We start from the raw sequence: 15302 nt of genomic DNA, 5'->3' as shown, positions 1-15302 counted from the left end.
GCCTTTTTGATTATGATGTCAGAGTTGTTTCTGAGGCTGTGGATGGCATTGTGTTCTGCACGGCTGAGGTTATGGGGCAAGTGATGCTACTTTTCCACAATTTCAGCCCGTGAACGTCGGCGGAAGCACTCTATGTAGAAGTTCAGTCTGTTTCGACCTTCAGGAGGAGTCCACCCAGAATCCTTCTTTTAGTAGTGTTGGTAGGAAGGTCTCTGAGGGTTAGTATGTTTTTCAGAGGTGTGTTGGAAATATTCCTTGAGTCGGAGATGTCGAAAATAGGATTCTAGGTCACCACAGAACTGTATCATGTTCGTGGGGGTGGTGGGGCAGCAGGAGAGGATAGGACAGATTCTTCTGCTGGGCTAAGAGTATAGTTGGATAGATTAACAGTATTGCTGGGTGGGTTAAGGGAATCACAGTTGTGGCCCCTTGTGGCATGTAGTAGTTTAGATAGTTTAGTGTCCTTTTTCTTTTGTAGAAAAGGAAAGTGTGTGTTGTAAATGGCTTGTCTAGTTTTTGTAAAGTCCAGCCACGAGGAAGTTTGTGCAGAAGGTTGGTTTTTATGAGAGTATTCAGTGTATCCTGTGACAACAGCGGTTGGTTAAATGAAAAGGTACTTTTGGGACGTTAAGGGGAAAATAAGCTTAAAGAGTGGTGGTTCTTTTGACCCTGCACTTCAGTTTCAAGAAGCCTACCTTTTTTGTATTTCCTGATTTTGACATTTTATTTCCCTTTTTGCAGGGTGAACACTTCAACCCCCACTTTTTCCTTCTATGTCAGAGGAATCTAGGATAGCAGTTACATAAGTAAATAGCAAAATCTACAGTTGATAGTTTTATTTGGCTATTTAGGCAGCAAATCTCTGCCTGTTTACTGCACCTCTGTCCATTTTCTCTGTCTTGCTAACATCACTAGTTATCCCTCCCACCTGCTCATCTCTTGTTAGGGAAGAAGGAGCAGTCACCAGTCCTCTTCTCTCAGTTGGAGAAGAAGAGCCCTTTCTATTCTGACTGCCTGTAAAGACTATTTGCTGGCCTCTTCTCTCTCTCCCCTTCTGCGAGGAGCAGGGGAGTTTCTTATCAACTGTCTGCCCTCCTCCCCCATGATCCAGGTGATCTAGATATGCCTTTCAGTCTGTTTCCTCTCCTCCTGAGGGAGAGGTGCCTGGTAGAAATACTTCCTGAAGCAGGGGAACAGAAGGTGCGTAGTGGTGGTGGGCTCTTCTCCAAAAGGAGGCCTGTTAGTGGTGCCTTCTCTTCTCCCCCGCCATTCCCTGCTAGGGCACAGTGATGTTTGCATTAAGAGGGGAACATATGACTTGGCAGGGTGAGCGTAAGTTCATTCAGATACTTGCTAAAGACAAAACTGTGCTACCCAGCTGTATGGTGGGGAGGAAGCCTTCTTGTTCAATCCTAGCACATTGCCGCCCAGCTGTGGATATGTTATGAGATTTGGTTGAGTTCCCTGGAACTAATAGGGATCTGCGTTTAGGAGAGATTTTGCCATTCACATGAGTTCTGAATGCTGCTGTTTGTGGGTCTCACCGTGACTTGACAGGTGGGTTAAGTGTTCGTTTGCTTGTTTTTGTTTTTGTGTTTTTTCCCCCTGTAAAAGGGGAAGAGACTGAATTAGAAATTCTAATGAAATGAAATCATTCACTGGTCTTTTAACATGTTTTGCCTTCCCTCCTAGCCAGAGTATGGCAATATAACAATTTTAAAGGAAATATTTTTAAGCTTTACCTTTACGGAGAATAGTGACTCAAAGGTTACCGTACTGGTATTACAAATAATTGTTCTGGGTGCAGAGTTCATTTTGACTACATCATATTCCTGCAAGTACTTAAGTTTAAATAAAAAATTGTGCTGAATTTCAAAATTCCTGCATTCTTTGCTCTACTGGGTATTTATTGGATTGGTTCTGACTTGTCATCTTATTAGAATTATATATAAATATGTGTACCTTAATTAAAGGGATAAATATAATGGATTTACCTCTTCACTGGTAGATTTGGGTGGCATGGATTACTTATTTCTTTCTCAAGCTCTTACTCATGATTTTATCTTCCCCATCCTCCCCCCCGGTGTTTGGAGTGACTTTATTACCGTGTATAAAGGCTAACTAATCTATTGATATACCTTGATCATAGTGGTTTAATCCAAAAGCCCTGCACCATTTTGCACCAAGTCCTTCTACTAAGCTTGGACAACTCTTGTTTTCTTGAGTCCTGCTACTTTCTTCATTTGAATTGCAATCAGAAAACTGGAACACTTAACACTTTGGAGACATCAGACATTTAAGACTGTAATTTTTCACTTGGGGGAGTAGGAGGAGGGGGAATGGATGCTAATGAATCTTGCAGAAAGGTTACACTGAAGTTATACTGTCAATTTCAATTATCACAAAACCACCATAATTTAAACTCAGTTGGCAATCTTATTTGAGGACAAATACTGGTATGTTGTGCAATTTTATAGATAAAGTAGTGTATGGAGTCTCACAGAACAGCTTCCTGCACGGTCTTTCTTTTAACTAGTGTTACTCTTCCCCTTCCAATAATTAATCCGCAAAGAAACTAATTTTAAATTAAATTTTGGATAAACATGTATAAAATACTTGAAGCAGAATTTTTACTTCTTGCAAGTTGAAATAAAGTGTAAAACTGTTTTGTCATTTTCATTACAAAATGGTAAATATAGTATAAATTGAGTGAGCGGTGGTTGTAGGTATTTTGACACTACACTATGGCCAGGTAGCATGGTTCCCTTAAATTTATTGTGCATGTCTTGCTTTCAGCACATCTTCATTACCACCACTAGACTGGCCTTTACCAACTCATTATGGACAATGTGAACTGAAAATAGACGTACAGCCTAAAACTCACCATAGAGCTCATTATGAAACAGAAGGCAGTAGGGGAGCAGTAAAAGCGTCTACTGGAGGACACCCAGTAGTGAAGGTATGAAGTTTTTAAACTTTTACATAAAAGCTGTTACAGAAGATTGATCGTACTTACAGTGCAGTACTGTAAACTGTTACTGTTTTCTTGTAGAACTTATTATGATCCTGGATAGATGGGACATCTCTGTAGAATACCGTTTGCTCCAATATGATCTCTTAAATACATTTTTATACTTTTAAAATTTATGCTACAATTACAGAGCATATATTGAATTCTGTTGTACATTATAGACTTATTGGCGTCATGACAGTATGCAAAACTTCTTCCACTCTTTTATAAGAAAGGAAATTTGGGGGGGAAATCATATAACTGAGTTTATGTAATTTATCATGCTGTAATCCTCACGTTCTAATTCTGTAACTCTCAAGAATGCTATCACTTCACTTGATTGATGGATTATATTGCCTCGACATCAGGGATACATTTCTGAACATTCCCTCTGGGGCACATGGCATTGGCCAGTGTCAGAAGACAGGACACTGGGCTAGATGGACCTTTGGTCTGACCCAGTATGGCCGTTCTTATGTAACATGAAGACTGGTGTATGCCAAGGATTATAATTTCTTTGGTGGTTTTGTTTTTTTACAATGTAAAATACTATGAGGTACTTCAAGTAGATGTTTGCTAATTTTCATTGCAGTAAACTACAGACCAAAAATTAGCAGTAAACCAGTTTTTTAGCTTTGTTTTTTATCTCCTTGTAAACTAGCCAGATTTTGCTGCTGTTGGGGAAGGAGACTAATACACACAACTGCTTGTTCTTCTCTGGCCCACTGGGAAGCTTCACATCACTGGCTTTCTTAAGTGGGCTGCTAAATAGTAAGGGGAAGGACAAAAGATGATTTGCTAAAGTCTCTCCCAGCTCAATTCTTGTGGTCTTTGGTGAGGGTGCCTGAAACTTCTTTACTTTTGTTGCCCTGAAAGCAAGTACTTTTAAAGCAGCCCGACTCAACCTTATTTCCACAGAAAAAGCAGAAATGTAGACTTTTCGGTTTTAGTGTCTTCTGGCAGTGCATCATGTAGCAATCACCTTTTGGCTAGCAGTGAATGACACTAAATGTCCTCAAAAAGAAAAGAAGGACTTGTGGCACCTTAGACTAACCAATTTATTTGAACATAAGCTTTTGTGAGCTACAGCTCACTTCATCGAATGCATCCGATGAAGTGAGCTGTAGCTCACGAAAGCTTGTTAGTCTCTAAGATGCCACAAGTCCTCCTTTTCTTTTTGCGGATACAGACTAACACGGCTGCTACTCTGAAACCTGACTAAATGTCCTGACCCGTACACTAGCACTTGCTGGATTCTTCCTTTTGTTACAAATGCTACATACATGTGAAGTGCTTTCCAAATGCTTCCTAATCCTGGAAGCCACAAAGAGAGAGATGGCATCCCTCTAATTTAGGCCAGATGTACACTTAAATTTTACCAACATATGTATTGTCACGTAGGGGTGTGGGTGTTTTTTGCAACACAGCTGTGCTGTCAAAAGCTCTAGTGCTGGTATGGTTTATTTTGCTCGCTGAAATGGAATAAGCTGTAACAGCAAAAGACTTCAGTACTGCTATAATTGCATCTGTTCTAGGAGAGTTTTGCCAGTATAGCTATACCAGCAAAATTTAAGTGTAGACATGAAGAGGTCACTGACAGAAAATCTTGACAGAATGGGGATTGAAATTTAATTCTTGTGCTCTAACTGCTGGATTATGCTGTCATAATTTGAAATTCTGCTGTGTATCAAACTGCACCACAGTGTCAAAGGAAGTATTTTGGCAGTGTGACAATGAAGGGAGTTGACAGGTGAGCCTGCACTCGGATAAGTCTCCTGTCCACAGACACATGTACTCTTTTCCTTCACTGGCTCCCAGTCTCAAGGCTCTTTGCCCTAATCTTCTACTTTCCTGCCTCACCTCCAGTCTGACTTTTGTACCTTCTGTATTTGAATTAAATGGCTTTTTTGTCCTCCATGCTGCCTGAGTTCCGTCAGTGAGGTCATTTAAGAGCACAGGAGATAGGCACCCTGCTCTCAGTTCTAGTGCCCAGGCCAGCCATTCCAGCGACATTCCAGCTGCTTCTTTGAGTAGTGTTGCTATGGGTGTTCCACTGTAGGTGTATATGCATCCCCATGCTTCAGATTGGAAACTTTAGGTAGCCGTGTCCATTTGGCCCACACATATGCTCTCTCTGTCTTGTGCCTTGTCTTGAGGCTATCTAGCACTGTGCAGGCAAACTGCCCTCATTTTCTTCTCAACCTCCCTTGGTCTGAAATGGAGCAATAAGCAGAATCTGACAGTCCATTAGCTTTAAACCTTGTTTTAATTTTTAGAGTAGCTACTAGAGTTTCCATTATTAGTTTATTACCAATCCCTTCTCCTTTTTCCTTTTCAATATATAAACAAAATCCCCTTTTTGTTCTGATTTAGAAAACAGTTGCCTCCCTGTCCTTTTTGATTTTGCTGTCCTCTCCCCTCTCAGGGAATGACCTCAAGAAGGGATGTGCCTGGCTCCCCCGGGTTCAAACGCGCACTCTCCTGTAGAGAGGCTATCCCAGTCAGCAACAGTCATTTTTGCTGAATCCACTGTTTAGGAGAGGTTCACGTGTCACAGAAGTGTACCTTCCGTCAGATATTAAAGACGAGCAAGAAAGAGCTGTGACCTGAAGTTTAAGCTCCTCATGATGCAGAGTCCCCTGAGATTGGCTTCTGACCCTGGTCCTGGGACTACCCCGGAACAACAATCACTGACGTGACCATCAACGTCCCTGGACATCAAACTATGGTGCAGTCAAAAAGGAAATCTAAGGATTCCTCTCACAAGAGCTTGAAAGAGGGCTGCAAGTCCACAGGCTGAACAGTTGACTAGGAAGAAGAGATCCCCAGAAAAGTCAGTGACCTTAGTACTGATGGAGCCATGGCATGGTACCCATAAGGTGCTAGGTTCCTCTGGTACCCATACTGCCACCAAGCCTAAAGACCTAAAGGAGCACAGCCTGCAGTGTCAGTACGGTCTGATAAAAGGCAATAAAGACCGTACCACCTTTTATAAAATGTCACTGCACGAGACAAGGAAAGCCGGAGTACCAAGCGACACATCCATTGTCACACTTACAGGGGACCCTCTTCTGGACGGTCATCACACCGTTGGGACTACAACTGAACGAACACACACGCACATCGACTGATTCTAGTGCAACATCCGGAATTCATATGAGCCTATCCTGATGCAGTGAAGGCCAAAGCATGCCTTCCACTACACAAGTTCAACGCCCTTACCAGCTTGATTGACACCATTAGGACCAGCCCCTAGACCTCTGCTAGAAATTGTCTGCAATTACTTGGGCATGTGGTGGCTGGCATCTTTGTGATAAGTCATGCAAGGTTCCACGTGCATTGCCTACAGACATAGGTGCCGACTCTGGGGTGCTCTGGGGCTGGACCTTGTTCGGTCATCTGCCACCGCTGAGAACAGCCGAGCTCCATCCTCTTTGGAACCCCCCTTCAGGTTGCTATCAGGCTGCTATCAGGCTGCTATTCCAACTGTTTGGAAATGGCCCACCTTGATTATCACTACAGAAGGTTTTCACCCCCCCTCCCCACCCCCGCTCTCCTGCTGGTAATAGCTCATCTTAAGTGATCACTCTCCTTACAGTGTGTATAACACCCATTTTTTCATGTTCTGTGGGTATATAAATCTCCTCACCGTATGTTCCACTGAATGCATCCGATGAAGTGAGCGGTAGCTCACGAAAGCGTATGCTCAGATAAATTGGTTAGTCTCTAAGGTGCCCCTAGTACTCCTTTTCTTTTTGCGAATACAGACTAACACGGCTGCTACTCTGAAATTTGTCTAGGTTACTCTTGACCCTATCCGTACCCTCCAGCTTATCTGCCTCTCCCCAGATGAGCTTAGTGTCATCTGAGAACTTGCTGAGGGTGCAATCCATCCCATCATCCAGATCATTAATAAAGATGAAGAAAACCAGTCCCAGGCCTGACCCATGGGGCACTCCGCTTGATACTGGCTGCCAACTAGACAGAGCTGTTGATCCCTACCCGCTGAGCCCGACAATCTAGCCAGCTTTCTATCCACCTTATAGTCCATTCATCCAATCCCTACTTTTTTAACTTGCTGGCAAGAATACTATGGGAGACGTGTCAAAAGCTTTGCTAAAGTCAAGATATATCACGTTCACCGCTTACCCCATATCCACAGACCTAGTTATGTCATCATAGAAGGCAATCAGGTTGGTCAGGCATGACTTGCCCTTAGTGAATACATATTGACTGTTCCTGATCACCTTCCTCTTCTCCAAGTGCTTCAAAATGGATTCCTTGAGGACCTGCTTCATGATTTTTTCCAGGGGCTGAGGTGAGGCTGACTGGTCTGTAGTTCCCCGGGTTCTCCTTCTTCTCTTTTTTAAATATGGGCACTATATTTGCCTTTTTCCAATCATCCAGGACCTCCACTGATCACCACGAATTTTCTAAGATAATGGCCAGTAGCTCTGCAATCACATCAGCCAATTTTCTCAGCACCCTCAGACGCATTAGATCTGGACCCATGGACTTTTTTGCATGTCCAGCTTTTCTAAATAGTCCTTAACCTGTTCTTTCACCACTGAGGGCTGCTCACCTCCTTCCCATACTGTGTGGCCCAGGACAGCAGTGTGGGAGCTGACCTCCTCTGTAGTATCAGAGGGGTAGCTGTGTTAATCTGTATCCATAAAAAAACAAGGAATCTGGTGGCACCTTAAAGACTAACAGATTTATTTGGGCATTCACCTTGTCTGTGAAGACCGAGGCAAAAAAGGCATTGAGTACTTTTTCCACGTCATCTGTCACTAGGTTGCCTCCACCATTCATTAAAGGTCACACGCTTTCCCTGACCTTTTTTCTTGTTGCTAACATACCTGCAGAAACCCCTTCTTGTTACCCTTCACATCTCTTGCTAACTGCAACTCTAGTTGTGTTTTGGCATTCCTGGTTACACCCCTGCATGCTCAAGCAATATTTTTATACTCCTCTTTAGTCATCTGTCTAAGTTTCCACTTCTTGTAAGCTTCCTTTTCGTGTCAAAGCTCACCGAAGATTTCACTGTTAAGCCAGGCTGGTCGCCTGCGATATTTGCTATTCTTTCTGCACATTGGGATGGTTTGTTCCTGCGCCTGCAATATGGCTTCTTTAAAATACAGCCAGCTTTCCTGGACTCCTTTCCCCCTCATATTAGCCTCCCAGGGGATCCTGCCCATCAATTCCCTAAGGGAGTCAGTCTGCTTTTCTGAAGGCCAGGGCCTATATTTTGCTGCTACTCCTTTTTGTGAGGATCCTGACCTCAACCATTTCATGGTGTCCACCATCTTATGGTCACTGCTGAAACCATCTAGTTCTTAACAGCTATGTACCCTGCTTGAATATTTCTGTTTTGAGTTATCTAAATCAGAGCAGTAAATGACTTGCTAATTGTTAAAACTGGAATTAGAATTTATGCATTCCTGTTTCCCAGTTTCAAGCTCAGATCACTTGATTATGCTTCCCTAAGTTAAAATTAATACAAACGCAAATCAATATGGTTTCACAAGTGGATCTCTTCCATCTGTAACTACAATATAATAGTTGTATTTGATGGGAGAGATCAAGTTGTGAAACAAAACATTGATTTGCATTGGTGTTTACTTTTTATGTGGTGCTGGGAAAAATTGTGTATTAAGGGTCAAACTCAACGAATGGTGAACACTGAGCTGTAGGAAGGTTAAAATACTTGATTTGGCATGTGTGCTCTGCCCAGAAGTGTGCTCTGCCCAGCTCTCCCTCACCCCTCCCCACCCCAATGTACTACATATATAGTATTTGTAGTATACATTACTTTTTACAGATATTCTAAATAGTCTTATCAAAATTTTTGTTGCTCATAGCCTTATTTAGCTCTTTACCACCCAACTCTGTGTGAGTGCATGATCAATGTGTTGCACAGGGTGTTAAGTGTTCCAGACACAAACTGCTCTCTAATGGTCTTTACATTTTGTTTGTTCATGCACAGTTGCTTTTAGATCATACTACATACTTTGCAGCACTTAACAGGGTATTTGTTTTTAAGATTATTTTCTGTGAATACGATGTAATGCAGAACCATAAACTTTCCATACGTAATTTATACATTATTTTTTAACAAGATTTTAAGATAGTGGTACATAGCTTCAGTTTACATGTAGGTTGTTAGTCATGCTGTACTCTGCCTGTCTCTAGGAAACTAAGCCTCTGACAAATTTGGCATCATCTGTCATGAGCATGTTTAATCAGCTTATCGTTTCCAATGTGTGGGGAAGCTAAACAAATTGAAGTCTCACTTTGCTGGGTCACTAAATGGACTTCCGTGCTTTAAAAGGACATGAATAAATTTTATTTTTATTTAGGAGTTTCTGCAATGAAATTCTGTCGTTTTTGGCCATTCTGATAGCAAGATGTTTTTTATTATCATCTGCTACAAAGTATCAGCCTTTTAAATCTCAGCTTGATATGGGTATGTTCCAGTTTAAACTGTAAATCAAAATAATTTGTCTTAAAGGCTCTCCCTTTTTTTCAGATTTGAAAAAAAGTTGAGTTCTTTTAATAAAGAAGGAATAAATAACTTAACATAATTCCTGTTTATGGCTTGGTTGCCATATTAAAATAACTAGCTAAACTATGGTTACCACATTTAGTAAACTTAAGTTTCTATATGAGTACCGATTGTTTCAGTGGAATAGTAGTGTTTTAAATAAAATTTTATGAATAGTGAGATTCACTGATGAATTGTCTTAACTTCACTGATGTGTTCCTCAAGATCTGCTTAATGTTTTAAAATCTGAATAAAATGGTAGAAATTGTGGCAATCATATTGGCCCGTTAGCCTGAGGATATATGCCCACTATCTGTTGTACAGAAACTTAAAAACTGTTATTGGATCCTTGGTTGCTCTCAGGTGATTTGGCCTTTTCCCATCTGAGTTTGCATAGAATCTTTTCTTTCTGATGTGACCCTAAGCACAATCATCCATGCCTTTGTCATTTCCAGAATGAATTTACTGCAGCATGTGGTTTCACTAGAAAACCTCTTTAAAGCTCATTTGGTGAAACACTTGCACTTAATTTTGCAGAAAGCATGTTGCATCTGTACTTTTAAAACTATGCTTCGCTGTCAGTCTGTATGGAGTTCTTTGTTTCTGGTTTTGGGGATTGGTTGCGGGGAGGGGGTGTGTGAGAGAGAGAGAAGTTTTAGATCTGGTCTGAACACAAAGTTGCACCAGTTTAATGAAAGGTTTGATTTTTGTATTGATTTAGTTAAACGGATGCAACTTTGCATGGATATGCTTTTAGAGTGGTTTAAACCTATCTTATATTGGTTTAGCTTGTGCCAGACTGTATCCAAATTTTGTTTTCAGTGTGCTGCAGATTTTTGCATGAAAAATGTGTGTGTTGTAAACTGTCAGGAGAAAGCTGGAGATATTGATAGCTGGAGAGGAGGCAGTTAGCACTCTCATCATGTAGGAAGATGGTGTGGAAGTTGGTTTTGTTTTTGTTTTTCATATGCAGGAGACATCACTGGAAACTTTGGTCAAGGGAAGAATCCCCTCACTGTTTTTGCCAGGTGGGGGTCTGTATTCCTCATTAGTCCCTCTCCAGTAGCCTTCACAACAAATAGGTGCCCATTTGCACCTGGCCCCTCTACATCAAGTAATTCTAAATAATGATGATATCCTGATGTTCTGGCTAAAATGGTCAACAGTAAAATAGTTAATATTGATATTTAAATTATTAGCATTAGGCTTTAGCCTTGATACCTGATAAAGATATTAGGGTTTCTGAGACTGTATTCGCTTGAGATTTTTTAACGAAAAACATGGAAATTGTCATACTGATGTAGACCAATATCTTGTTTACGACACTGCTCAGTACCAGCTGCTTCACAGGAAAAAACTTGGAATAGGCAGATGCCGCATAACCTGTCCTCAGGGAAAGCTGCCTTTTAAGCTTTGTTTGCTTGACCCAACCTACCATGTGTTTTTAATATGGCTAAATGTAAGTGTATACATCTAAGAACATAGAATGTAGGCTGTACTTACAGGGCGGGGAGGGGGACTCATCTTGGGAAGATAGTGATTGAGAAAAAAAAATGGGGGCTCCTGGTATATTACCAGCTGAACGTAAGCTCCCAGTGCAATGCTCTGGCCAAAAGGGCTTGTGTGATTCTTGGGTGTATAAACGGGAGTTTCAAGCGGGAATAAAGAGATTATTTTAACTTACATATTTGGTATTGGTGCAACTGCTGATGGAATACAATATCCAGTTCCGGTATCAACAATTCAGGAAGTATGTTGATAAATTGGAGAGGGTTCAGAGAAGAGCCATGAGAATGATTAAAGAATTAGGAAACTTGTCTTAGATTGAGTTTTGTGAGTCTCTCATTATATTTAGTGTAACAGAGAAGTTAAGGGTGACTTGATTGTAGTCTAAGTACCTACATGGGGAACAAATATTTGATCTCTTCAGTTTAGCAGAATAAGATATATAACATGATCCAGTGGTTGGGAGTTGAAGCTACACACATTGAGACTGGAAAGAAGGCGTAAATTTTTAATGGTGAGGGTAATTTACCATTGGAGCAATTTATCAAGGTTTGTGGTAGATTCTCTATCACTAGGAAACTTTTTAATTTAAAGTTGGATGCTTCTCTAAATATATGCTCTAGGAATTATTTTGGGGAAGTTCTGTGGCCTGTATCACACAGGAAGTCGGATGAGATGATCACAATGGTCCCTGCTGGCCTTGGAATCTATGAATTTATGAACTCCCAGTAGTTAATGGTTAGCTTATGGCCCTAAGTTTTTCAAGGGTTTGTCCCTTCCAAAGCCTTGATCTTTTGTTATTTTTACTATTTACTGCTTTGGATATTCATTACCCATATAAATGTTTGATCTTTTTTTTAATCATGTTAAGATCTCAAATTAAGTGATGTACTGTAGTAATGTGAGCCATAGGTTAATTGTGTTGTGTGGAAAAAGTACTTCCTTTCATTTTTTGTTCCTTTTGCACTCATTGAGAGGTTGAACAGAATTTCTTGTTTTACCTGTTCTTGTTTGTTGTTTTGTATGCATTCGTCTTCTCTCATTTAATATGTCATTGTTTTCTAATGTAGTCAAGGTGCGAATGGTGTAGACTTGTTCCTCCCAGTCAACTTCTTCTCTGTCAGGGTATTGTAGGGTTGTAGACTCTGCATTTTCAGATCTTCCAATAGGAAGAACCCCTCTGACTATCTTTTCCCACTCTCTAGCTCCTAGGAAATGGCCAGCCAGTAGTAACTATTACGTTTACTGAAAGAACAGTTATTTACCTCACAATAACTGATTCTTAGAGATATTGTCTGTCTAGATCCACTCCTGGTGCACATGACCCTGTAAATGTGAGATCAGATTCTTTTAGCCAGAAGTGTCCATTGGGACTGTACCCGCACCTTAGATGTCCTTGTGGGCTCTCCTCCCCCCCCCCCCCCCCCCCCCGCCCAGTTCTCCAAGGGCGTAAATGGGACAGCAGGCCGAATTGTCCCTCATTTCCTTTCTGAATATACAATCAATAGGGTATAGGACTTCCTAGTAGCAGGGAAGACATGAATCATAGAATCTACATAGACAGCACATTACGAAGAACTAAAGTTACTGTAAGTGCCCTGGCAATGTTTGAAATATAGGGGTGCTTCTTAGCAAAGTTGCCAAAGATGCCTGAGCTTTAATCTGCAAAGGTGGATCTAGCTGTCTTATAGCAGGATCTATTCCAAATAGATACCCATTATTTAGGCAGTCTTTGGGTGGATATTTCCTGAATTATACCCATCTGCAAATGCTGCAGGTAGTTTGGGGGAACTCTTGAAACACCTTGTTCTGTCAAGGCAATATGAAAGTGTTACACACAGGTCAAGGATCTTCAGTTTAGCTTCCATTTGGTTTGAGTGGGCGTTGGGGAAGAAAACTGGCAGGTGAATCAGCGGATTTAAGTGAAAATCAGAAAACTTTTGGCAAGAACTTGGAGTAAGGATTAAGAGTCACTTTGTCTTTATGAAACACTCTGTATATAAGATGGATCAGCCATGAGGGCCTGAATTTTTCCCTGCCCTTTGAGCGATGTTATAGCAACTAAGGAGGCAGTCTTTATCGATAATGAACAGGTTGCTAGGATCCCAAGAAGTGGTCCAGTTAAACCAGGTAATTAACTGTGTTGAGGCCCAAAGAAGAAGGGGGTTCCCTGATTGTAGAAACAGTTGAATTAGGCTCTTGAGGAGTCTAGCAACTGTGGGGTGGGAAAATGTGACCCTGAATAGGAGGAGAATATGCAGACATTGCTGCTAATACACTTTTAAGGAGCAGATGGATAGCCCGAAGTACTTTCTGCGCCACCTGCTATCCCTAATAGCAAGAATTGGGGCTTTCAGGGTGGGGAGGGATAGCTCAGTGGTTTGAGCATTGGCCTGCTAAACCCAGGGTTGTGAGTTCAATTCTTGAGTGGGCCATTTAGGGATCTGGGACAAAAATTGTGGATTGGTCCTGCTTTGAGTAGGGGGTTGGACTAGATGACTTCCTGAGGTCCCTTCCAACCCTGATATTCTATGACTTTGGTGAAAGAAGGCCTGTCTCGTATTATTATGCCACATGGCTTCCTGGACTTACAGAACATCATGTGCCAAGCTTCACCTTCAGCCTCTTTAGAGATGGTTAAAATCAATGTATCAAGCAGAAAGACCCACAAAAAGTTCAAGGCATCTGGTTTGCTTCACTATCCACCACCAGGACTATTGTAATGGGTGCCTCGAAACAGCACTGGAAAGCACACCTAGAACATCTTTAGACACAAGGTCTGTGGTCCTCCATGGACACTCATCTGGGCAAATGTGGTAGAACTTAAAGCTATATGTTTAGCATTCAGAGCGTTCCTGCTTCTCTGAAAAGGGACCATCATTCAAGTCCTGCCAGACGACACTACAGCATTATACTATGTCAACTGACAAAGGGGGAGCAAGATCGTCCCCTCTCTGTCAGGAAGCTATTCATCTGTGGGATTGATGCAACATCAGAGTAATCTCTAGCTCTTCTCTCACCAGGTGCTTAGAACAATTTAACAGATCAGCAGAAAGTTCTTTTCCAGCCACAAATGGACCTTCAAAGACTGTCTTCAATCAAGTTTTTCTAAAATGAGGTATTCTTGTCATAGACTTCTGTGCCACCAACTTGAACAAGTGTGACACATTTTCTTCCAAAAAAGACAAATGCTCAGCCTCCTTTTCAGATGCATTCCTGATGCAGTGGAATAGAAAAGTGTATGCTTCCCATCAGTGTCATTACTTTTCTAATGACTCTAGCAACTGAGACTGGACCAAGCCCTCCCTGTTCAGTACAGAAACGTCAGTTCTGAATCACCCACTCTGATGCTAACTGCACATTATTTTTTCAGATCTTCTGGGCACTATTTCACAAAATCAGTCTGATCTCTCATCTCGACTTACCATCTCTCTATCAGACAGCATGGGTGCCAGCTGACTAAGGGCCATAGACAGAATTTTATAGAAATAAAATATATTTTGATATAGAGCAGAGAGGCTAACACAGAGCCAAATGGAAATGTGTTTTGCTTTGGGTCACTCAGCGTCACTTTACCCCTTAGAGACAACTATTCTTGTTGTTTTGGGCTACTTAATGTCCTTGAAGCACCAGGCCTTTCATATCAGTCAGGTTTCTTTAGCTGCAATATCTGCCAATTCAATATCAACTGGATTTTTTTTCGCCGCGTTGTCTGACTTACTGAAGGGTCAGATCTACTTTTCCACCAGAAAAGGAAACTTCTTTTTAAGACCTAAATGTAATACCCTGCTGAAACTCATTTGAACTGGTAGCATCACGTTCCTTGTATCCCATCTTTATCAAGACAGTGTTTTTGGTAGCTATTATCTGTGCTCAAAGGATGAACAAGAGTCAGGTATTGACAGATCCCCCTTAATTTATTTTTCACAAAAAGGATGCGTCTCAAACCTCACTTGCAGTAGTCTGGCTTTCACCTGAATCAAAACATATACCTACTACTAGTGTTCTTCCCAAAATCTCATTTGAATCCAGGGAAGCAAAACTCTCTACATTTGATGTCTTGAATGCTTTCCTACTACCTCTGTAGAAGACGACCTTTTCAAAAGCCCTTTTAAGGGCAACCAATTGGAGCTCAATTATTCCCCAGTCACAGCTACTGGGTCTGATGCTTGCAGTCTTTAAGTAGGACTCCTGGCACTCACCCTCTGAGGGAGATAACTGCTTGCCAGTTACCTACAGTGG

At 41.4% G+C, this 15302-nt stretch overlaps 1 protein-coding gene across 2 annotated transcripts in view; it reads left to right on the top strand.

Moving 5' to 3' along the window:
- NFATC3 (nuclear factor of activated T cells 3) overlaps positions 1-15302 on the top strand; it is a 140657-nt gene that overhangs the window by 60913 nt on the left and 64442 nt on the right. For both annotated transcript variants that reach the window (XM_084644227.1, XM_084644226.1), the window contains exon 3: positions 2797-2959. In XM_084644227.1, coding sequence (XP_084500353.1) covers positions 2797-2959 — 163 coding nt within the window. The remainder of the gene's footprint in view (positions 1-2796; positions 2960-15302) is intronic.

Source organism: Lepidochelys olivacea (assembly GCF_965140295.1).
Source record: "Lepidochelys olivacea isolate rLepOli2 genome assembly, chromosome: 12".
In the NCBI taxonomy this organism is placed as follows: domain Eukaryota; kingdom Metazoa; phylum Chordata; order Testudines; family Cheloniidae; genus Lepidochelys; species Lepidochelys olivacea.
This window is presented reverse-complemented; position numbering and strand designations above follow the sequence as displayed.